The sequence below is a fragment of the Ovis canadensis genome, chromosome X, assembly GCF_042477335.2.
Source record: "Ovis canadensis isolate MfBH-ARS-UI-01 breed Bighorn chromosome X, ARS-UI_OviCan_v2, whole genome shotgun sequence".
Taxonomy (NCBI): domain Eukaryota; kingdom Metazoa; phylum Chordata; class Mammalia; order Artiodactyla; family Bovidae; genus Ovis; species Ovis canadensis.
The window spans coordinates 118,859,399-118,885,332 of NC_091727.1; the positions used below are offsets into that span (position 1 = coordinate 118,859,399).

The 25,934-nt window shown below is 36.0% G+C and overlaps 1 protein-coding gene and 1 pseudogene across 6 annotated transcripts in view; one reads left to right on the plus strand and one right to left on the minus strand.

The window, feature by feature from the left end:
* KLHL13 (kelch like family member 13) overlaps window positions 1-25,934 on the plus strand; it is a 200,171-nt gene that overhangs the window by 55,383 nt on the left and 118,854 nt on the right. For 2 of the 6 annotated variants that reach the window (XM_070292125.1, XM_070292131.1), the window contains exons 1-2: window positions 21,025-21,175; window positions 22,757-22,830. The exons of 2 other annotated variants lie outside the window; for them this stretch is intronic. In XM_070292125.1, the coding sequence (XP_070148226.1) occupies window positions 22,781-22,830 (50 nt within the window). In that variant the 5' untranslated portion in view covers window positions 21,025-21,175; window positions 22,757-22,780. Of the gene's footprint in view, window positions 1-21,024; window positions 21,176-22,756; window positions 22,831-25,934 lie in introns of those variants that run through there. 2 more of the 6 variants (XM_070292124.1, XM_070292130.1) reach the window with 1 other exon arrangement.
* LOC138931202 (uncharacterized protein NKAPD1 pseudogene) lies at window positions 621-1,493 on the minus strand (annotated as a pseudogene).

Consider the following 25,934-nt stretch of genomic DNA (forward strand, 5'->3'; position numbering starts at 1 on the left):
AGACCTTTGTTAGCAAATTGGTGTCTCTGCTTTTTAATGCACTGTCTAGGTTTGTCATAGCTTTACTTCCAAAATGAACAAGCATCTTTTAATTTCATGGCTGCAGTCACTGTCTGCAGTGATTTTGGAGCCCAAGAAAATAAAATCTGTCACTATTTCCATTGTTTCCCCATTTGTTTGCCATGAAGTGATGGGACTGGATGCCATGATCTTCATTTTTTGAATGTTGAATTTTAAGCCAACTTTTTCCCTCTCCTCTTTCACCCTCATCAAGAGGCTCTTTAGTTCCTCTTCACTTTCTGCCATGAGAGTGCTATCATCTGCATATCTGGGTCCTTTAATTTGCTGCATATGCACTCTATTCTAAATGTGATTAATCACAAAAATAATCTCTTCAAGAAACCTTCATAGCAAAATAACAGATTCCCTATTAACAGTAAGAGGATCAAGTTTAATAGGCCAAAATAGAAGACAGGAAGTCTGACAGAACCTAGGTAGATGGCACAGGAGGTCTCTGACCTCAGGCCTCCTGTGCTGAGCAATAACGTCACTGGCAAACTCCAAGATGTAAGAACTATAAATATCCAATCATGCAGGAAACAAGAATGCTTCTTTCTCATTTAGTCATCCTCAGAACCCTCAGCAGACCTTTCGTTTGTAGCCACTTTCCAATTTGTGCCTTTGTCCTCTCTTGTATTTCATTGTACAATGAATAGTGTGAATTGTAGGGATGTGGGCTTTTTTCTCTTTTTCCTTTTGGTTTTCTTAGTGTCTCTTTCCTCACTTTCCTCGGAACTGCTGCATGCAGAATCATCTGACTGGGACGTGTCACTTTCTGCCTCTAGGAATAAAGCAGATTTCTTGAGAGACTTTCCGAGATTTTTTTCTTCTGCTTCCATGGTTGTCTCTTTTTCCTAGCACTAGAAGCCCCAGTTTCTTCTGAGATCTCACTTGAGGAATCAGCTGTTCTATCTGTGGCTTCCTTTTTGCTTTTCTTCTGGTTTTTGTGTGACTTTTTTTTCCTTATTTTTTTGGTAGGATTTCTTTGACTTTTTGTGTTTGTGGGTAGATGACTTTTTGTGTTTGTAGGTAGATGTTTTTTTCCCATTAGACGGCATGTACTATCTTATTGATCACTGTCTGTTTCAGATTCTTGAGGGTATAACACTTTATAGCCACTGTGACCCCATCTGTCTGATGTGTTAGCTTCATAATCATATAACTACTTGTTCCAGGATTTAGCCTTAAGAAAATCATCATCCACTGCTCCAGAAATTTCATTCTTTGACTTCCAATAGTCTCTTGACTTTTTTCATCAAAACCATCATTAGGTATCTGGCTTGAACTGCTGGGTCACATTTTCCTTTTGGTCCCCCAGTAAGCATCTTCCGTCTGTTTCTCCAGTTCTCTAATTCCTCCTGTATCTTATTGTGAGCATCTATGTGCCAGATGACATTCCTTAAGAGAACTTACCCCATGGACACTTGGAACATTTTTCAATCCCTTGATCTTGAGGCAATCAGGCACTTGTGAGATGAGGAACCACTCCATTACTAGATTTCCTCCCACTTGGGAAGCAAAGAGTCGGGGCTCAAAGGCAGCTCTACACCATGCGCCACAGCCTCGTGTGGTGGGGGTGGAGGGAGGAAGTAGTCTCTAACATGACATTGTGATTCAGCTGTATTTCAGTAAAAAAAAAAAAAGATGTACAATTCCATAATTTTTAGTAAATTCACAGATATGTGCAAATATTACCAGTCACTTTTGGTATATTTTTATCACCAGAAAAATAAACACCTGCTCTTTAGATAACAGTCCTACCACCCACTATCTCCTTCAGCCCTAAGCAGCGACAAATCTACTTCCCATCTCTATGGTTAGCCTTATTCTGGACATTTTATATGAATGGAGTCATACAATATGTTACCTTACTTGACTGGCTTGTTTAAGTTAGTGTATTATATTCAGTGGTCATCCATGTTGTAGCATGAATCAGAGCTTCCTTCCTTTTTATGGCTAAATGATATTCCATTATATAAATATAACACATTTTGTTTATTCATTCACAAATTGATAGTCATTGGCATTGTTTCCTGCTTTCAGCTATTTTGAATAATGCTGCTATGAACATATATGTAACTGTTTTTGTTTGATAAGCTGTTTTCAAATCTTTGGGGTGGATTCCTTTGAGTGGATGTGCAAATCATATGGTAATTCTATGTTCAACTTATTTTGGAACTGCAAAACTCTTCCACAGAAATTGCACCATTTTGCAAAAATTCCCACTAATACTATGCAAGGGTTCTAATTTCTCCATCCCCTAGCCAGCATTCATTATTACCTGGTTTTGTTTTGTTTTTCATAATAGCCATCCTAATGGGTGAGAAGTAGTATCTCAATATGAATTGGATTTGCATTTTGCCTGTGATTAGTGATGTTGAGCATCTTTTCATGTATTTGTTGGTCATTTGTGTATCTTCTGTACAGAAATATCTATTCATGATCTTTGTTCAATTCCTGATTGAATTTTTTATTGTTGATGAGTTGGAATTTTGTGTATTAATCCCTTGTCAGACATATATTTGCAAGTATTCCCCCCATCCTATAGGTTGTCTTTTCACTTTTTTTGATAATGTGCTTTGGTATATAAAAGTTTTTAATTTTGATGAAGTTCAAATTATATTTTGTTTTGTTGTTTATGGTTTTGGTATCATAGGAATTGTTTGCCAAAACTGAGGACATAGGGAGTTACCTCTATGTTTTCTTCTATTTCATCATTCAGCCCTAACATTTAGCTTTTTGATCCATTTTAGTTATATTTGTTTATGGTATGAAGTAAGGGTCCAATTTTATTCTTTTGCATGTGGCTATCCAACTGTGTGTGGTACCATTTGTTAAAGAGACTGTCCTCTCTCTGTTGAATGATCTTAGCACTCTTATTGAAAAGCAATTGACCAAAAAGATACATGGCTTTATTTCTGGACTATCAGTTCTGTTCTATTGATCCCTATGTCCGTTCTTATGCCAATACCAAACTGTTTTGATTACCATTGCTTGTTAGAAAGTTTTGAGATTAGGAAATTTGAGTCTTTCCACTTCATTCTTATTTTTCAATATTGTTTTGACTATGCTAACTCCCTTGCAATTATATATGAACTTTAGAATCAGCTAGACAGTTTCTACAAGGAAGTCAGTTGAGATTCTGATAGGCTCTATATTAAATCTACAGATCAGTTTGGGGAGCATTGACATCTTAACATTATTAATTCAATGAACGTAGGATAGCTACCCATTTATTTAGATCTTATTTTTCAGCAATATTTTGTAGTTTTCAGAGTACAACTTTTGTGCTTCTTTTGTTAAATTTATTCCAAAGTGTTCTTTCCTTTTGTGTGCTTTTATTAATGAAATTTTTTCTTAATTCTATTTTATATTTTTTATTGCAACTGTAGAAGTACAGCTGATTTCTACATATTGAAATTGTATCCTGTAACCTTGGTGAACTCATTTATTAATTCTTAACAGTCTTTTTACTCAGTTCCTTAGGATTTGCTATGTGTAAGTTCATGTCATATGCTAATAGAGAAAGTTTCATTGCCTCCTTTCCAATCTGATGCCTTTTATTATTTTTTTCTTGACTGTTGCCCTGGCTACTACTTTGAGCACATTATTGAATAAAAATATTGAGAGCAGTTACCCTTGTTTTGTTCTTGATTGTGCAGGACAGGCATCCAATCTTTCATCATTAAGTATTGCATTAAATTAGCATTTATCTTGATTACTGAGTTTTGGGGAACCCCTGAAAAATTTCAGCGTGAGATGTCACTCAGTTCACTTCAGTCCTGGACCTGCACTTTAAAAAGATTTGAAGGAAATTATAAAAACTCCTAAGGATTTAGTACAAGTGGCTTTTTCTTCTCTTCCTGTTTTGAAGGAGACATCTATAAATCACAGTTCATGCATTCATTGTTTTGAGTGAGGTTAACTTGTGGAAAAAGATCCAGTTAGCAGGCTTATATACAAAGGAAAAGCCTTGTCTCTAGATCAAATGATAAGGCAAGTCACAAATGATTCCTATTTTAACTTTTTTGATTAATCAACAAACCTCAGCCCTGTATATATCCCATAATATGACTGATACTATCGATATGAAAAATTGTGTAAAGTATAGAGTTACCTACACTTCCCTTACTGTCTTTAATTTTGTTAAGTTTGCTAAACTTATTAGGGGCCCAGGAAAACTATTATCTTTATCCAGACCTGCATGTTCTGTGTACTCCCTTGAATCCCTTGCACAGTGTAAGCTGAGTGACCTAATTAATAAAGTGGAGATTTATTTTGGAAAAGTTTTTGTCTGGAATGTTGGCTTTCTATGAAGCTCTGATTAGTGAATTGTCATTTAAAGGTTTTTACCGTATTTGAAAGTCACTCACTAAAAAGAGATAAAACTCTAGTAAATGGACTGTACTAATTGTGATCAGGCCAGATGTTTGTTGTTTTCATTGAACTGACTCATGCTGCTTATGACTGAATGGTGTGTTAACAGTATTCTTTTTAAAAGGAAATTCTTTGTTTTTTTTTTAATTTAATTTTGAAGAATATAATAAACTTTTAGAAGACAGATTACAATTAAATATATTTTTTGCTAAGATTGATTAGATTATGATTATTAGATTATTAGATTATAACTTACAGTGGATCTTAGTTAAAGAGTTCTTAATATAATTAGTTGATCATGTGGGTAGAATTCAATACATTCTTCTTGGTCAGAATAACAAATATTATATAACATAAGTATTATGTAATATATGAGTAGGCTTTTAAAAATCTGTTTACATTTTTCAAAATTTTCACGTAAATATTTTGTCCAAAATATAGTCAAAGGATAAGCATCTTCTATTCATATTGACCTAAATCATTGGGGGAATAATTGACACTTTTTAAAGAAATCAGTGGTAAAATGCTGATTTTACCACTCGGAAAGAAATACTTTCATTTCTTTTGCTATTGTTTAGGTTTTGCTTAGTGTTTACAGCATGGACTTCAGGTTTCAGCTATAAATTGATTTGAAAACTAGTATCTTTAAGCTTAAAGGCCTCCAATGCAAAGACAATAAAATGGTTCATTATTTACTTTTGTAATACTAGAAAATGTAATAAAAACACTGCCTTGCATCTGGATTTTTCAAGTCACTTGGAGCTTGATTATTCCATTATATTGGAGACAAAAGAATTTTTGTTTTAAGATAGCTTATGAATCTCATTTTTCTTGAATAAACAGCTTTCTGGTAAGGTGATTACTGTAATATAAAAGCACTTAAGAATTTTACCCTTTGGAACATGGAGGACAAATTCAGTTTTGGCCAGCTAGCATGGGGATGGGAAAAAACAACCTTCACCTCCTTTCTTAAACTAACCCCAAACTGGAAGTTTTAATAATGAACCCAGTTAGTTGCCTTCTCCAGTAAAATGTGCAATAAATTTTTCTTTATCTTCTCTGATTTTCTGTAAAGATTTCATTTAAAAGGCTTTTTGTAAGCTTTTGTCTTCTTCATTGTCTTGCTCCGTCTCTGTTTGGGAACGCATGTACACCCATGGTGGATTCATGTCAATGTATGGCAAAACCAATACAGTATTGTAAAGTAAAATAAAGTAAAAATAAAAATTAAAAAAAAGTGAATTATAATCGACACATAACATTATTAATTTCAGTTACAGAGCATAATGAATTGATATTTGTGTATAGCTTGAAATGATCACTTGAGGAAGTCTAGTTAGCATCTATCACTGTACATCATTACAGCTCTTTATTCTTAGCATCTATCACTGTACATCATTACAGCTCTTTATTCTTGTGATGGGAACTTTTAAGATTTACTCTTATAAATTTAAATTAAAACAAAGACTTAAAAAGATTTACTCTTAACAAATTTCAAATGCAGTACAGTATCATTAACTATAGTCACCATGTTGTACATTACATTGTCACTTTCTTTAAATTAAAAATATGTTTCGTGGAAACAAAAAAATATTTTTATTGTACCAAGAATTTTTATAAATTTTTATTGAAATATAGTTGATTTATAATGTATTAAAGATGTACAGCAAAGTGATTCACATATATATTCTTTTGAAAATTCTTTTTGTTGTATATTACTACAAGATACTGAGTAGAATTCCCTATGCTATACAGTAGATCCTTATTGATTATCTATTTTATATATAGTAATATATATATTTTAATCCCAAACTCCTAATTTATCCCTCTCCCAACTTTTCCCCTTTGATAGCCATGTTTGTTTTCTGTGCCTATGAGTCTATTTCTGTTTTGTATATAAGTCCATTTGTATCATTATTTTAGATGTGTAAGCAATATCATAATTCTGTTTGGCTTTCTCTGTCATATTTCACTTAATATGATAATCTCTAGGTCCATCCATGTTGCTGCATTATTTCATTCTTTTTAATGACTAAGTAGTATTCCATCTTCTTTATCCGTTCATCTGTTGATGGACATTTTAGTTGCTTCTGTGTCTTGGCTGTTGTAAATAGTGCTGCAGTGAACATTGGGGTGCATGTACCTTTTCAAATTATAGTTTTGTCTGGATATATGCCCACAAATAGGGTAGCTGGGTCCTATGGTAATTCTATTTTTAGATTCTTAAGAAACTTCCGTACTATTCTCCATGGTGGTTGCGCCAGTTTACATTCCCACCAACAGTATATGAGGGTCCCCTTTTTGCCACACCCTCTCCAGCATTTATTATTTGTAGACTTTTTGATGATGGCCATTCTGACTGGTGTGTGGTGATACCTCATTATAGTTTTGACTTGCATTTCTTTAATAAATAGCGATGTTGAGCATTTTTTCATGTATCCTTTGGCCATCTATATGTCTTCTTTAGAGAAATATCTATTTAGATCTTCTCTCCATTTTTTGATTGGGTTGTTTGGTTTTTTATATTGAGCTATAAATGAGCTGTTTATATATTTTGGAAATTAATCTCTTGTCAGTCATATCATTTGCAAGTACTTTCTACCATTCTGTATGTTGTCTTTTCATTTTGTTTATGGTTTCTGTTACTTTGTCATTTTCTTGTTTGTATAAGTGAAGATACAGGATTCTTCATGGTTTTAGTAGGATCTGAGCAGTGTCTTACTATCTTTTGAATGTAAAAACGTGGAAAAATAGTATGGAGGTTTCTCAAAAAATAAAAATAGAACTGCCATATGATCCAGCAGTTCCACTCCTAGGTATATATCTGAAAAAAAGAAGAAAACACTAAGTTGAAAAGATACATGCACCCCAGTGTTCATAACAGCATTATTTATAACAGCCAAGATATGGAAACAACCTAAGTGTCCATCCACAGATGAACTGATAAAAAGAGGTGACACACACACACTGGAATACTACTTAGGCGTTAAAAATGAGTTTTGCCATTTGCAGCAGCATGAATGGACTTGGCGTATATTATGCTTAGTGAAATAAGTCAGACAGAAAGACAATTACTGTTTGTTATCACTTATATGTAGAATCTAAAAAATAAAACAAGCTAGTGAATATAACAAAAATGAGACATACTTGTAGATAAAAGAATTAGTGGTTATCAGTGGGGAGAGGCAAGTAAGTAGGGGAAAGATACAAGTGAAGGATTAAGAGATACAAACTACTATGTATAAAATAAAGAAAATACAAGGCTATATTATACAGTACAAGGAATGTAACCAATATTTTATAATAACTATAGATGAAGTATAACCTTTAAAAATTGTGAATCACTTTTTTTGTATACCTGAAACTTATCTAATATTGACTATAACTCAGTAAATTTTTTAAAATGTGGCGAAGAATAATAATGTGGCTTTAACATGCTGTAAGTTCTCTTGGTTTCTGACACACGCACTCACACAAATTGAGGTTGAACCTCTCTTCTTATGCTTCTTTGTTGTTCTTCTTCTAGGAAAGGCCTGTTCAAATACTTGCCCATTGGGTTCCTCATCTTTATAAATGATTTTGGGGGGACTACTTTATGTATGGTGAGCATTAAACTTTTGCCTGGGACTTCCTTGTTAACTCAGTGGTAAAGAATCTGCCTGCCAATGCAGGAGACACAGGTTTGATCCCTGATCCGGGAAGATCCCACATGCCGTGGAGCAACTAAGCCCGTGTGCCAGAACTACTGAGCCTGTGCTCTAGAGTCCTGAAGGCACAACTACTGAGCCTGCATGACCAAGAGCCTGTGCTCCACAACAAGAGAATCCACTGCAATGAGAAGCCTGCACACAGCAACTAGAGAGTAGCCCCACCCTCCACAACTAGAGAAAAGCCCTAGCAGCAATGAAGACCCATCACAGCCAAAAATAAGTACATAAATAAAAATTTCAAAAGAAAACCTTTCGCCTGTAGTAGTTGTTACAGTCCCTTTCCACTTCCCCTTGTCTTTTAAGTGTGTTGCAGCATATAAATTTGTAACTTCTTTTTAAACTAACAACCATATAGACCACTTTTATTTTCTTTATGGCTTCTGTGTTTTTTGTTGGCCCTTAGATTGTTTTTATGTCCTGTTAAAAAGATACTCTCTCCTGTTCAGTAGGTTGCCATTTTCTTTTCTTGATAAGTTTCCTTTGTGTGCAAAAGCTTTTAAATTAAGTTAGGTCCCATTTGTTTATTTTTGCTTTTGTTTCCCGTTTCTGTGGAGACAGATCTAAAACATACTGCTAAGACCAAGGTCAAAGAGTCTATTGCCTTTGCTTTCTTCTAGGACTTTTATGGTTTAATATCCAAAATGTATAAAGAACTTATATACCTCAATATATAAAAAAAAATAATGATTAAAAAATGGGAATAGGTGTTTTTCCAAAGAAGACACACAAGATGGCCAACAGACACATCAAAAGATGCTCAACATCACCAATCATCAGGAAAATGCAAATCAAAGCCACAGTGAGATAGCACCTTACACCTCTCAGGATGGCTATCATCAAAACAACAAGAAATGATAAGTGTTGGCAAGAATGTGGAGGTAAGGGAACCTTTGTGTACTATCAGTGGGAATTAAATTGGTGCAGCCACAGTGGAAAATATTATGGATGTTCTTCAAAAAAATGAAAATAAAACTACCATGTGATCCAGCAACTTGATTCCTGGGTATTTATCAAAAGAAAACAAAAATACCAATTATAAAAGATACATGCACCCCAGTGTTCATAGCATTATTCATAATAGCCAAGATATGTAAACACCTTAGATATACATCAGTTCAGTTCAGTACAGTTGCTCAGTCGTGTCCGACTCTTTGCGACCCTATGAATCACAGCACGCCAGGCCTCCCTGTCCATCACCAAGTCCTGGAGTTCACTCAAACTCATGTCCATTGAGTTGGTGATGCCATCCAACCATCTCATCCTCTGTCATCACCTTCTCCTGCCCCCAATCCCTCCCAGCATCAGGGTCTTTTCCAATGAGTCAACTCTTCACATGAGGTATGCATCAATAGATGAATTAATAAAGATTTTATATATATATATATATATATATACACACACACACACACACACACACACACACAATGGAATACTACTCAGTTATCCATCAACAGATGGGTTAATAAAGAAGACTTGATATATATACGCAATGGAATATTACTCAGTCATAAAAAATGAAATTTTGCGATTGTGTCAATATGGATAGACCTGGACGGTTTTGTATCTAGTGAAATAAGCCAGACAGAGAAAGTCCAATACAGTGTTTTCACTAATCTGTGGAATCTAAAAAATGAAACAGATGAACAATTATAACAAAATAGAAACAGACTCACAGATATGGAGAACAAACTAGTTGTTACCCAAGGATAGGAAGTGGCAGGAGGAGCAAACTAGGTGAAGGGGATTAAGAGGTACAGACTATTAAGTATAAAATAGTTACAAGGATATAATTTACAGCACAGGGAATATCCTTTTTGTATGGAGTGTATTCTATAAAAATATTAAGTTACTATTTTGTACACCTGAAACTAATATAATGTTGTATGTTAACTGCAATTAAAAAGAAGAAAACTGCATTTTTTGTAATTTGAAAATGTGATCATTAAACAGGAAAAAATCTCCTGTATATTATTCTACTATTTTTATATTTTTTTTTCATATTTAGAGATTTAATTCCTCTGAGGTGTATACATATATGGTATAGAGAGAACTTCTATTTTTTCCCACTAATGTATCCAGTTTCCTCACAAATATTTATTGAAAATTTCATCTCTTTTTGCTAATTGTGACTACCACATTCACCATAGTTAATAACCATATTTATTTTGATCTATTTTTAGATTCTGTTCTGTTGATCCTTCTGTCTGTTCCCATACTAGTACCACACTGTTTTGATAGTTACTGTACCTTAATAGTACATCAAGTGGAAGTTGCTTCCCCCCTTATTTAACAAAATATTTGGGCAATTTTTATGTGTTACATCTCCCATTGAACTATAGTTTCAACATGTAAAATATCCATCCTCCTCCACAAGAAAAATCTGACCCTTTGCTAATTTGATTGGGATTGCATTGCATTTCTATGTGAATTTTGGGTAAAATGTCTGTTCTTCAATATTCTGTGTTGGGGGGTATCTGTGTCCATGTATTCATTTATTCAGGTCCTTTCCTGGGAGCTCAGACGGTAAAGAATTTGCCTGCAATGTGGAATACCTGGGTTCGATCCCTAGGTTGGGAAGATCCCCTGGAGGAGGGCATGGCAGCCACTTCAGTATTCTTGCCTGGAGAATCCCATGGACAGAAGAGCTTGGTGGGCTACAGTCCATAGGGTCATAAAGAGTCAGACATGACTAAGTGACTCACTTAAAAACATTATTCTGTGAAATTTTATTTTTAAAAGTCTCTCACATTTCTTTTTAAGCTTATTCCTAGTTATCTTACGAATCTATGTCTTTGTGGAACTGATATTCTTGTAGTGGTCAATTTACTGTGTTAGTTTTCCAGTTAATTCTTCCTTTCAGTTCAGTTCAGTTCAGTTGCTCAGTTGTGTCTGACTCTTTGCTACCCCCATGGACTGCAGCACTCCAGGCCTCCCTGTCCATCTCCAGCTCCCGGAGTTTATTCAAATTCATGTACATTGAGTCGGTGATGCTCTCCAATCATCTCATCCTCTGTTGTCCCCTTCTTCTCCCACCTTCAATCTTTACCAGCATCAAGGTCTTTTCAAATGAGTCAGCTCTTTGTATCAGGTGGCCACAGTATTAGTGTTTCAGCTTCAAAATCAGTCCTTCCAATGAACACTCAGGACTGATCTCCTTTAGGATGGACTGGTTGGATTGCCTTGCTGTCCAAGGGACTCTCAAGAGTCTTCTCCAACACCACAGTTCAAAAGCATCAATTCTTCGGTGCTCAGCTTTCTTTATAGTCCAACTTTCACATCCATACATGACTACTGGAAAAACCATAGCCTTGACTAGATGGACCTTTGTTGGCAAAGAAATGTCTGCTTTTTAATATGCTGTCTAGGTTGGTCATAACTTTTCTTCTGAGGAGTAAGCATCTTTTAATTTCATGGCTGCAATCACGATCTGCAGTGATTTTGGAGCCCAGAAAAATAAAGTCTGCCACTGTTTCCACTGTTTCTCCATCTTTTTGCCATGAAGTGATGGGACCAGATGCCATGATCTTAGTATTCTGAATGTTGATCTTTAAGCCAACTTTTTCACTCTCCTCTTTCACTTTCATCAAGAGGCTCTTTAGTTCTTCTTCACTTTCTGCCACAAGGGTGGTTTCATCTGCATATCTGAGGTTATTGATATTTCTCCTGACAATCTTGATTCCAGCTTGTGCTTCATCCAGCCCAGCATTTCTCATGATGTACTCTGCATATAAGTTAAATAAGCAGGGTGACAATATACAGCCTTGATGTACCCCCTTTCCTTATTTGGAACCAGTCTGTTGTTCTATGTACAGTTCTAACTGTTGCTTGTTAACCTGCATACAGATTTTTCAGGAGGCAGGTCAGGTGGTCTGGTATTCCCATCTCTTGAAGAATTTTCCACAGTTTGTTGTGAGCCACACAGTCAAAGGCTTTGGCATAGTCAATAAAGCAGAAATAGATGTTTTTTCTGGAACTCTCTTGCTTTTTCGATGATCCAGCAGATGGATGTTGGCAATTTGATCTCTGGTTTGTCTGCCTTTTCTAAAACCAGCTTGAACATCAGGAAGTTCACAGTTCGCATATTGTTGAAGCCTGGCTTGGAGAATTTTGAGCATTTACTAGCGTGTGAGATGAGTGCAATTGTGTGGTAGTTTTAGCATTCTTTGGCATTGACAAAATGTGGTCCACTGGAGAAGGGAATTACAAACCACTTCAGTATTCTTGCCTTGAGAACCCCATGAACAGTATGAAAAGGCAAAAAGATAGGACACTGAAAGATGAACTCCCCAGGTCAGTAGGTACCCAATATGCTACTGGAGATCAGTGGAGAAATAACTCCAGAGAGAATGAAGAGACAGAGCCAAAGCGAAAACAACACCCAGTTGTGGATGTGACTGGTGATGGAAGCAAGGTCCGATGCTATAAAGAGTAGTATTGCATAGGAACCTGGAATGTTAGGTCCATGAGTGAAGGCAAATTGGAAGTGATTAAACAGGAGATGGCAAGAGTGAATGTGAACATTTTAGGAATCAGTGAACTAAAAAATTCTTTTGGACTTTTTATAAAAACTTTCATGTTATTTGTAAATCTTAGATCTTAAAGTGTCATCCATGGTCTAGCAGCAGGAGCATTCGTTTTGAACCTCTTAGAAAAGCAAATTCTCTGGATCCATCCCTCATCAACTGACTGAGAAACTCAGAGGTAGAGCCCAGCTGTCTGTGTTCATCTTGCTCTCCAGAGAACTCTAATACGTAGTGAAGTTTGAGGACCACTGATATAAATGATAGTTTTTATTTTTTCTTACCCATATTTTCACTTCTCACCTCTATTTTCTTGCAAGATGTGTATGTAACAGTTCACAGTCTGTTACATAGAATGGATTGTATAGAATGGACTTTGAAGAGCCTGAGACAAATTAGTAAGTTTCCAGAGAAACACTGGAGAGGGGAATGATGGGAAATGAATACTTACTTAAGTAGGTGCATGGGTGGGGGGGCGTACTTAACCTCAGACTGAGGTTGATTGGGTCAGATAATTAAGTATATTAAGATGAATTTTAGCCCTTATTATATGAAAACAGTAACTATTAGAAAATCAGATAGAATTACATTAATACAAGGACAATAACTTCCTTCAACATTGGTAAAAGACAAATGATTCCATTAACCAACAATATATCCCAAAGGCATCCATAAAGCCTTTTATAAGTGTCAACATGAAAAGAGACTTCCATTGGATCACACTGAAGAAGGAAGGAGTGGTATTATTGCAAAAAGCAATGGAACTGCATGGTGTAGGTATATCAATAAAGAGCAAAATGGTAGTGACCATGTGGAGCAGGTTGCCCCCATGACTGCAGCAAGAAAAGTGAAATTATTAAAAGTGTGTTAGTCTTGGCATACAGCCAGGGGAAGGAAGAAACCTATGGGTTATGGAACGTGGGGATCGAGTATATTTGGTTGGAGGAATCCAGGCAGGCTGATCTCTTACATAAAAGGTATATTCTGAAATCAGCTGTCACTGCAGCCGTTTGTACAGTGCAACTGTTATTCTTTGTAGCCTTGCACATTTTGTTAGGGGTGCTTATGTGGAAACATTCTACATGGTTCTAGTTGGTTTTAGAATTTCTCTAGGGAAAAATCATCACCCAGCTCAAATCTCGTGCTCTATTGTTTTAGGGTAGGACCTATTAGTGCCATGGGTGGGAGGGGAGTGTGGTGTCTGTCATGTGTGAAAGCTGGAGGATTCAATAGTGTGTGACATGTTAAAAGTTAACCTTTAAGTAACAAATTATTTCTGTTCCTTAAATTCCAAAGTTTGGGATTTCAAAATGATTTTGAATTTTTCATGACACTGCTACATATAACTTGATTTAGAGAGAAGAGCACTTATGTACAACTTTTCTACAGGTTGCCATGTTCGATTTTGTAATGTTTAGCACTTTTCACTGATCTTTTCTGTCAGCTTTCTTTTCTCACTGTACTTATCAAAATTTTAGTTGAAGACGTATGATTATAGAAACTCTTAAAATTTATTTTGCATAACATCAGCTTAGTTCATAAGCAGGGCTTTCCTTACATGGAGTAGAATTGGCTAGGCATATCTCAAATCTCATTATTTTTAAAGCTGTTGGTTCTTAGATAGGGTAGGAAAGTGAGACTGTGGGGTTTAATTAAATACTAAGTCATAAACTAGAGTTTCTATTTGAAATATTATCTAAGTATATGACAGGTGATTGAGAATTATTAGATTTGTGAATTACTTAAATGCTTGAGAGTAAAATTAGTTAAGCTTATGCAAGATATCTCAGCTATCAGAAACAGTCTTGTCAGTTTTATTTCTTGTGATCCAAGTAGAATGTTTTAAAGGCAAAACCACAATTAGGTTTTTGTCAGGTGTGTGCTCTGAGTAACAACTAGTCTCCCTTTTATTCGTCAGAGTATTTATGGCCATGGAGAATTGTGTCTTTTTAATTACAGTATGTGTCTGGGTATATATTTGTCCTGTCCTTTTTTTTTTCCCCTTAAATGTTGGCCTTTATATGTCATGTCTTGTCTGCTTGTCTACACAGTCCCTAATTTAGGGCAGAGATAATATATGATACTTTTTTTGTTTCTTTTATTAAAACATTTCAAGCATAGGGAAAAGTTGTTATTTAGTTGCTAAATCGTTTCCGACTCTTTGCAACCCAGGTGTAGTCCACCAGGCTCCTCTTGTCCATGGGATTTCCCAGACAAGAATACTGGAGTGAGTTGCCATTTCCTTCTCCAAAGGATCTTCCTAACCTGGGGATTGTACCCACATATCCTGCATTAGCAGGTGGATTCTTTACAACTAGCCACCAAGGAAGCCCTGCAGGGAAAAGTACAGAGGCCAGAATAACAAACGCTCACATAGTGAAAGTTGCTTAGTCGTGTCTGACTCTTTGCAACCCCATGGACTATACAGTCCATGGAATTCTCCAGGCCAGAATACTGGAGTGGGTAGCTTTTCTCTTTTTCAGGGGATCTTTCCATCCCAGAGATCGAACCCAGATCTCCCGCACTGCAGGCGGATTCTTTACCAAGTGAGCCACAAGGGAAGCAACAGTGCAATATCTTAATGTTTTACCATTTTTGTTTCAGATGCTTAGCAAAATGTTAGATACAGGCAGAACTCTTAGTGTATCCCTCCCTAGTTGCATTCTTCACCCTTCTTCTCTTGAGGTAACAACTATGCCAAATTTTCTTATTCCTATGAATATTTTTATGCTTTTTCTATGTATGTATATATGTGTGTCTATATGTCATCTGGTATTGTCTTATGTGCTTTTGAAATTTTTTTTATAGTATTGTACTTCTTTTAGTTTGCATTTTTACTTAATTTTTAATTGAAGTATAGTTGATTCACAGTGTTGTGTTAGTTTCAAGGGTACAGCACAATGATTCAGTTATACACACACACACATATATTCTTTTTCAGATTCTTACCCCATATTATTATTATAAAATATCAAGTATAGTTTCCTGTGTTATACAATAGGACCTTATATTTTATTTTATTTATAGTAGTGTCTATATGTTAATCTAGAATTCCTAATGTATCCCTCCTCCCCCCTTTCCCCTTTGGTAATCATAGTTTGTTTTCTGTATCAGTGGGCCTATTTCTGTTTTGTAAATAAGTTCATTTGTATCATTTTTTTTAGATTCTACACATAAGCAATATCATAATGTTTGTTTTTCTCTCCCTGGCTTAGTTCACTTAGTATGATACCTTGAGGTCCATTCATGTTGCTGCAAATGGCATTATTTCATTCCTTTTTATGACTGAGTAGTATTCCATTATGTATATGTACCATATCTTCTTTATCTATTAATCTGTCAGTGAACATGTTTCCATGTCTTGGCTGTTGTAAACAGTGCTGCAGTAAACATTGGGGTGCAGTGTGTATCTTTTCAAAGTACAGCTTTTTGCAGATATATGGAGTTGGATTTCAGGATCATACAGTGGCACTATTTTTAGTTTTTAAAGGAACCTCCATATTGCTCTCCATAGAGGCTACACCAGTTTATAGTCCCACCAACAATTTACAAGGGTTCCCTTTTCTCCATACCCTCTCCAGCATTTATTATTTGTAGACTTGGACGATGGCCACTCTGACCAGTGTGATACTTCATTGTAGTTTTGACTTGCATTCCTCTCAAGTGGGCCTTAGAAAGCATCACTACGAACAAAGCTAGTGGAGGTGATGGAATTCCAGTGGAGGTGATGGAATTCCAGTGGAGCTATTTCAAATCCTGAAATATGATGCTGTGAAAGTGCTGCACTCAATATGCCAGCAAATTTGGAAAACTCAGCAGTGGCCACAGGACTGGAAAAGGTCAGTTTTCATTCCAATCCCAAAGAAAGGCAATGCCAAGGAATGCTCAAACTACCGAACAATTGCACTCATCTCACATGCTAGTAAAGTAATGCTCAAAATTCTCCAAGCCAGGCTTCAACAGTATGTGAACTGTGAACTTCCTGATGTTCAAGCTGGTTTTAGAAAAGGCAGAAGAACCAGAGATCAAATTGCCAACATCCACTGGATCATGGAAAAAGCAAGAGAGTTCCAAAGAAACATCTATTTCTGCTTTATTGACTATGCCAAAGCCTTTGACTGTGTGGATCACAATCAACTGTGGAAAATTCTTCAAGAGATGGGAATCCCAGACCACCTAACCTGCCTCTTGAGAAATCTGTATGCAGGTCAACAAGCAACAGTTAGAACTGGACATGGAACAACAGACTGGTTCCAGATAGGAAAAGGAGTATGTCAAGGCTGTATATTGTCACCCTGCTTATTTAACTTCTATGAAGAGTACAAGAAACACAAGCTGGAATCAAGATTGCCGGGAGAAATATCAATAACCTCAGATATGCAGATGACACCACCCTTATGGCAGAAAGTGAAGAGGAACTAAAAAGCCTCTTGATGAAAGTGAAAGAGGAGAGCAAAAAAGTTGGCTTGAAGCTCAACATTCAGAAGACGAAGATCATGGCATCCGGTCCCATCACTTCATGGGAAATAGATGTGGAAACAGTGTCAGACTTTATTTTTTTGGGCTCCAAAATCACTGCAGATGGTGACTGCAGCCATGAAATTAAAAGACACTTACTCCTTGGAAGGAAAGTTATGACCAACCTAGATAGCATATTCAAAAGCAGAGACATTACTTTGCCGACTAAGGTCCGTCTAGTCAAGGCTATGGTTTTTCCAGTGGTCACGTATGGATGTAAGTGTTGGACTGTGAAGAAAGCTGAGCACCGAAGAATGGATGCTTTTGAACTGTGGTGTTGGAGAAGACTCTTGAGAGTCCCTTGGACTGCAAGGAGATCCAACCAGTCCATTCTGAAGGAGATCAGCCCTGGGATTTCTTTGGAAGGAATGATGCTAAAGCTGACACTCCAATACTTTGGCCACCTCATGGGAAGAGTTGACTCATTGGAAAAGACTCTGATTTTGGGAGGGATTGGGGACAGGAGGAGAAGGGGACAACAGAGGATGAGATGGCTGGATGGCATCACTGACTCGATGGACGTGAATCTGAGTGAACTCCTGGAGTTGGTGATAGACAGGGAGGCCTGACGTGCTGCAATTCATGGGATCGCAAAGAGTCAGACACGACTGAGCGACTGAACTGAACTGAACTGACGTAGCAGTGTTGCGGAGAAGGCAATGGCACCCCACTCCAGTACTCTTGCCTGGAAAACCCCATGGATGGAGGAGCCTGGTAGGCTGTAGTCCATGGGGTTGCGAAGAGTCAGACATGACTGAGCGACTTCACTTTCCCTTTTCACGTTCATGCATTGGAGAAGGAACTTGCAACCCACTCCAGTGTTCTTGCCTGGAGAATCCCAGCGACGGGGGAGCCTGGTGGGCTGCCATCTGTGGGGTTGCACAGAGTTGGACATGACTGAAGCGACTTAGCAGCAGCAGTAGCAGTAGCTGCAGCAGTGTTGAGTATCATTTTGTGTGCCTTTGGCCATCTGTATATCTTCTTTAGAGAAATGTCTATTTACATCTTCTGTCAGCTTTCTTATCTCACTGTACTTAATCAAAATTTTAGTAGAAGACCTAGGATTATAGAAACTCTTAAAATTTCTTTTATATAACATCAGCTTAGTTCATAAGCAGGGCTTTCCTTACATGGTGTGAAATTGGCTTTTCATCTTTTGCCCATTTTTTTTATTGAATTGTTCATTTTTTTAAAAAATATCGAGCTGTACAAGCTATTTGTATATTTCAGACATTAATCCCTTGTTAGTCACATCATTTGCAAATATTTTCTTCCATTCTGTAGATTGTCTTTGTGTTTTGTTTATGGTTTCCTTTACTGTACAAATGCTTTTGAGTTTAATTAGGTACCATTTGTTTATTTTTGTTTTTATTTCCATTACTCTAAGAGATCCAAAAAGATCAATTTATGTCAAAAGTGTTCTGCCTATGCTTTCTGGTGGGAGTTTGTTTTTTTTTTTTTTTTTAGCTTAATGCTTTTCAGATATACCTGCTCTAGTATCTCCTGTTACTAAAACAAAGTGAAACAAAACATTATCTACTTCATCCTATATCTCATTCCATGTGTTATTGTGCTTGGTTGCTCACTTGCGTCCGAATCTTTGCGATCCTGTGGACTGTAGCCTGCCAGTCTCCTCTGTCCATGGGATTTTCCAGGCTACTATCTATTTATATATCATGCTAAGTAAGTGTTGTATGTGCTTATTTCCTGTCTTCATTCTCTCTTAAACTCACAATAATGAGCCGTTTTGCCACCATTCCATGTAAACAGTTCTTATCCTGGTGACCAGTGACCTCCCAATTACCACACCAAGTTATTATTCTCCATTTATTACTTAACCTCTCAGCAACATTGGACACATTTGGTTACCTTCTAAATTACTTCCTATAACACCTTTGTTTACCGTCTAAATTACTACACCTCTTTGGTTTTCCTCCTCCCTCATGGCTACTCCTCATGTCTTTTGCTGCATTCTTGCTAGCTTTGTTTCAAAATAAATTTAATAAAAAAAAGTTTAGGATGAAAAGTGACCATCTCTCGCTGCCACCCTCAAAACCCATATCCCCTCTCACTAATAAAAAATATAAACAGATTTCATTTGTGTGTGCATGTTTGTGTAAATTCTATGATGGGAACAGTAACTCATTTTAAATTACAATTATTTGCTTATTAATGATTCTTATTTTCTGTGCACCTTCTGTTTATATTATTTGCTCACTTTTTCTATAGTGTTTTATTGATTAAGTGTGTAAGTTAAAATCATTAACTGTTTGTCATGTATTGTGAATTTTTTTCCTACTTTATCAGATGCCATTTGACTGCGGCATTTTTAAAGTACAGAGTTCTAATTTTTTGCTATAATCAGCTTTAACAGTTTTTTTCCTTTATAGTTCCTGGCCTCTAGGTGCTGCTTACCTTCTCCACTGAATCATAAATAATTTCACTTGAGTTTTCTTTGGTCCTGCTTCAAAGCTTCCTTTAAATCTTTGATCCTTCTGGAATTTATTCAGTGTATGAAATGAAGAGGTGTGCATCCTATTTATTTTTCTAAGTGACTACTTGATTGTCCCCCAATCATTTAATCATCTCTGTTTCTCTTGTTTGAGGACCACCTTCACTATAGAGTAATTCCCTGGTGTATTTGAATTACTCCCAAGTTATTAAAAATGTATTTATTTCTGTTTTATTTTTTAAACCACTGCAGTGTGACACTCATATGGAACTACCCTTGAAAAGAGATCATATGGACTTTATAGCTGTCAAATCATTTAGCTGTATATTACTTTGGGCAGAAAGTGAAACAGTTGAATACTCTCCGACCACTCTTCTTCTAAACTATCCTTCTTTTCATATTTCTCTTAGTTTCCCTCCTATGTATTATCTCATTTCTTTGCTAGCTGGTCTTCCTCTGTTTCTTGCACCAAAGTGTTCATTGGATTTGTACTTTCTCCTGACATGAGTAGTACTTCCCCATCTCATCCCTTGAGCTGTTATTTAACTGGCTAAATATTCCTGTGTTTTCATTTCTACTTCCAACCTAAATCTAGAACTATATTTCCAGTTTTCTGTTAGATACTGTATGATGTGATCTGGGTTATTTCAGTATGTCTATACAAACCATTGATGTCCTTGTTTTCAATGTTTTTCTTTCTTTCTATACCCTACCTCACTTGCTAACATCACCATTTCTTCCTGTTACTTAGATTTTGTCTTTGATATGTCTCCTTATCCCTTTAAAATCTGTCAGTAATCTGTCACAGGTCCTAGTTCTTCCTTCCTATTCTCATAGTCCTTGTCTGTGCTTTCATTTCATACCTTCATTTTGGAAGTAGTTTCTTATCAGTCTCCATATTTCTGGTCACTCTGTCTCTAGTGCAGCCCCACATTACAGGCAGTGTTAATTTTCTACTGCATATATTTGATCAGACAAACCCCATGTTTAAAAACAGTTGGTTTCATTTATATCCTGTATAAGTTGATCACATGCACTTACTTCCTCTTTCTTCCTAACTCCATTAAAATGAGAGTAAAGAAATGGACAATTTCAAAAGGACAAAGAGAACAAGACTGGAAACACTGACAGATGTGACATTGGAACTATTTTATTTTATTTTTTTTACTTTTAGCAAAAGAAGTTACAATTCCAATATCTTCCCCTACATGAACTTTTGACAGAAACCAACTCATTCTTCCTGTAGAATTCCTAGTATTTCAAGACTTGGAGGTGCCTGGTCTGCAGAAGCCAGGAATGAGTCATGAGATTGAAAACATGGGCTGTTCCTTGAAAGTCTTTAAAATAAGTGGCTAATGTCCCCTATACCCCCCCTCTGCTCCTCTAGAGACCAGAGGGTTATTATCTGGAGAATTTGACGGGAGAGCCCTAGACTCAGAGATCCAGGTGCAGCAAGTGGATTGCTTAAAACAATGGGATTACATGAAAGTTTGCATACCTCATTTGGGGACCTCTATGTTCTACCCTAGCTATAATTGGTAAGATGTTTCATGAATTATTTTCACATTCCCAGATTCCTAACAGTGATCTAGATATAATAGGTTTTCTCTTGGGCACACCCTCTAAGAAATCAAGTAACCTAATAAGCAAAATGAAAATTTTCTCAATGTCTTAAAACTCTACTTGGTTAAACATTTTCAGAAAAGGTAAGTCAGAAGTCAGTTGACTTTGAGATGCTTAAAATATTTTGCTACTCAGTTTCTTTACTTGATTATAATTTACTTGATTCTTTACAGGATTATAAGCAGAAAAATGTGATTGTGCAAATAAATATAAATGCTGTGTTTTCATTTGATTTGTTTCTTTTTTAGAGTTTTGAAGACCCAAGAAATAGAGTATAGTTGACCCTTATACAACACAGTAGTTAGGAGCACCAGCCCCCAAGCAGTTGAAAATTCTCTTATTGCAATATATCTCTGTCTCAAAAAAACAACAGAATTGATAAATTGCCCACCCATGGATGGGAAATTGAAACAGTTTGGGTAGAATCAGGACTCAAACCCTAGTTCTTTTGATTCCATATTGTGATCTGTAATCAAACACAAATATTTCCCCACACTTAAAGACCTATACAATAAAAATGTGCATACTATATTTATTGAGAAAAGTCCACATGTAAGTGGATCTGCATATTTCAAACCTGTGTTGTTCAAGGATCAACTGTGCTTTTTTCTCTTCTGCTGTTTTGCTTTTGTTCCTAAAATAAGGGACAGGAAGAAGGCAGGGAACAATTTTCCCCTCTAGCTTCATTATTTTAGGTATTCACGTAGTTTTGTAACAAGCATAATTATATGAACAAACTAAATTGGATACTGTACATTTTTACCTTCCCAATGCAATAGATTGATTTTATTAAGAAACATTTATGTAAAGTGTACACTTTTGCTCCCCAATATATTTGAAATTAATAGAATGTATTAAATACATTCTTTATCGCCAGTGCAAAGCATCCACACTACTAAAAACATATAGTTACTACCACCCCACCTGCTCTTTTCCATAAAAGCAACATTCCTACCTCCATTATCTATTTTATATCTTTAAGATTTAAAAGTCTTTAAAAGCATCTCTCTACCCTTACTTTTGAGCAATCATTTGGAAAATTATGGGCCCTCCATGTGGTCCCCACAGGCCTCAAGTCCCTCTGGTAACTTGGGATTCAACGCCGTCTCTAAATCTGCTTGTCAAATGTTTGCTTCAGCTTTTTGCTTCTAGCTTCTGTGTCTCACCCAGCTTCACACAGACTCCCCCAGATCTTCTGACTCTCATTTAATCCAACTTCCTGTTTACATGGCGGTTTTTCCATGGTTAATTATTGGCTAATGATTTCACATGAAATTAGCTAGTACTCTTTTAATGATTCAGTACTGAATTTTGTAGGTATTTTGACTATTGTAGATTCAGTTTCTTAATTTTCATAAGCTGTAATTTGGATACTAGAGACATGGATCTACATTTTGCTTATCACAAAGTATGTAAACTATTACAAAGGTAGTATAATGTGAAAATTCAAGTATTGATTTTCATAGTAAATATTGACTTCTTTTCCTCCTGCACAGGTCATTATCCAACTTTTAGAGGTGATGGATCATCTGCATAGAGGGGAATCAATTGCTGCAATACTCCGTAACCGGTATATTTATGGAAGCAGTTTACCTTATAAGTTATATAATGTCTCTTCCATTTATTTATTTACCTAACATAAATCGGTACTCAGTAAATATTTGCTGAATATCTATTATAAAATTAAAATATTTGCTATATGAGTAAATAAAAGAATGCCTGAGTGACAAATGGAATGAAGAGAATGTTAATGACTGTATTCTGAGCTAATGAAAAATAGAAAATATAACTAGAAATCAAAATTGGTGGACATTGTGAACACCTGGAATTCAGTCAGTGGAGCTATTGATGTGAGTTTTTGGTTTTAAAGCATATTGATGAATAAATAGGGCTTCCCTGGTAGCTCAGCTGGTAAAGAGTTCGCCTGCAGGAGACCCCAGTTCTATTCCTGGCTTGGGAAGATCCACTGGGGAAGGGACAGGCTACTTACTCCAGTATTCCTGGCCTTCCCTGGTGACTCAGATGGTAAAGAATCCTTCTGCAATGTGGGATACCTGGGTTCAATCCCTGGGTTGGGAAGATCCCCTGGAGGAGGGCATGGCAACCCACTCCAGTATTATGGCCTGGAGAATGGAATTCAGTCAGTGGAGCTGTTGATGTGAATTTTTGGTTTTAAAGTATATAGGTGAATAAATACTGGTATCCATTGCTTACAAATAGATGTCTCAACAAAGTATTTTTTTTAAATAGTATTGCCTGTGATTGAGTGTACATTGCTGTTATTTGAAATTCCAGTTAAAACTTTTTCAGGGACTTATGAGAAATTCAGTGCTTCTTCTGTCAATGTAGGATTTTATACTCGTGGTTTAAAGAAATATGGCCTTTACTTTGTTGGTGTGTGGAGAGCAGGAGCTTGTCAAATAATTCAAAGTATAACAGTTCTTGTATTGAAATACAAATGGAGGATTTTAACAATTTCAAAAATACAATATTTTTGTTACTCAGTTTTAAGGTACTTTAAAAATAGCTTCCCTAGTGGCTCAGAGGGTAAAGCGTCTGCCTGCAATGCAGGAGACCTGGGTTTGATCCCTGGGTTGGGAAGATCCCCTGGAGAAGGAAATGGCAACCCACTCCAGTGTTCTTGCCTGGAGAATCCCATGGACGGAGAAGCCTGGTGGGCTACAGTCCATGGGGTTGCAAAGAGTCAGACACGACTGAACGACTTTACTCACTCACTCACTCATTAAAAGACTATGGAAGGAGGGGAAAGGTTGAAGTATGAAGGGGACATATATAGAGTCATTGTTATTTGAAAGATAACATGTTAGGAATTTTGCATAGTATTCCCATCAAAGGAAAATCATATGAAGAGTACATGCTTGTTGGAATGTGGGCAAAGAGCTGTAAGGTAGACTTATTCAGAGATATTGGACACAAGGAAGTCATTGCAGGAATACTGCGTGGCCATATAGAAGAGAAGAGTAGATTGCAGGGGTAGATTTCTATTGGGGAATTGAGACTGCAGAGTTCAAGTGCTGCTGAATTCAGGGGTCTGTATCACACATTTGGAAGAGTAACTAGTAGGAGGGAGCATTTCCTAAGCTTAAGTTGATAACTGAAGTAGTTATAGCACAATGGAATTTGTTTCCATTATTATTATTAAGATATAATTACATATAGTAAAATACAGAAACATTTAAATATACATCTGGATTTATTTTTATACATGCAAACATCCAGGTAATCACAACCAAGGTCAAGATATAAAACAGTTTCATCGCTCCAGAGAACTCCCTTGTTCCCCTCTCCAGTTCGTGGCTCCTCCCCTCCTACCGACTTGTGTATCTTGGGTTCCTGTTGCTTGTTCTTGAACTTCATGTAAATGTAGTCTAATACCGTGTATTCTTTTGTGTATAGCTTCTGTTGTTCAAAATAATGTTTTTGAAATCCATCATTATTGCAGGTATTCCTTCTTTTTATTGCTCTGTAGTAGTCCCTTGTTTAAATATACCACAATTTATCCATTTCTTGTTGAGAGTCATTTAAGTTATAGTCATTATTTGGCTATTATGAATTAAGCTGTTGTTGATCTTTTTAGCAAATCTTTTTGTGGCCATATATACTCATTTCCTTTGGCTATATACCTAGAAATAGAATTGGTGGGTCATATGCGTATATATATTTATTTAATTTATTTGATATTATTAGAAATTGCCAAACACTTTTAAAGAAGTTATACCAGTTTCTTCTCAGACCAATAAAAAGTGAGAATCTTTACAAACTCTTGGTGTTTTAGTTATTCTCTTGGGTGTATAGTTGTTTCCCACTATGGTTTTCACTTTGCATTTTCCTCATGTGAAATGATGTGAGTTTATTTTTGTATGTTTGTTAGCTATTTGTCTATCTTTTAGAAGTATCCAAATCTTTTGCCCATTTAAAAATTGATTTTTTTCTCTTTGAGTTTTAAGAGTTTTTACTTTTTTTCTTGGTATTTAGATAGATGTATTATGACTATTTTCTTCCATTCTGTAGCTTCCATCCCATTTCTTGTTTGTGTCTTTTGGTGAGCAGTTTTATTTTTGTTTTATTTTTATGAAGTTCAATTTGTCACTTTTTCTTTATGCTCAGTAATTTTTGTATCTTTCTAAGAAATCTTTACCCTCCCAAATTTCAGGGTTTCTTCCTGATGTTTTAGCCCCTGCATTGTAAGTGCATTCTTAACCAGAAACTTAAATAAATGAACTTATGACATGTTTGTATACACAAATTGTAGACCAGTTTCATATTCTAAATAAAAAAGAAACCAGACACATTTAGGAATGTATGAGAAGTATTAACCCTTTGTGACTAGTAAAGTTTTATTCCAGAGTGTGAATTCTTTAATACCGTGAAAGCTACTCATATGATGCAATCTGTCAGTAGATTTCCTAAGAAATAAAAGATACAGTGAATGCTGAAGGTGTTTGAAAAAATTCATTGCCCGTTTTAAGATTTAGAGTTAGTGAGTGATAGAAAGTTGTACTCTTAACAAGAAAAATAATTATCTGTCTGAAACTAACAAATAAGCATCACACTTAATGATAAATATAAGAGTTGTTCCTTAAGTAGCAACAAAACAAAGATGCCCTCTATCACCATTTTTAAATATGTATCTGTAAACTATGGCCAATGTCA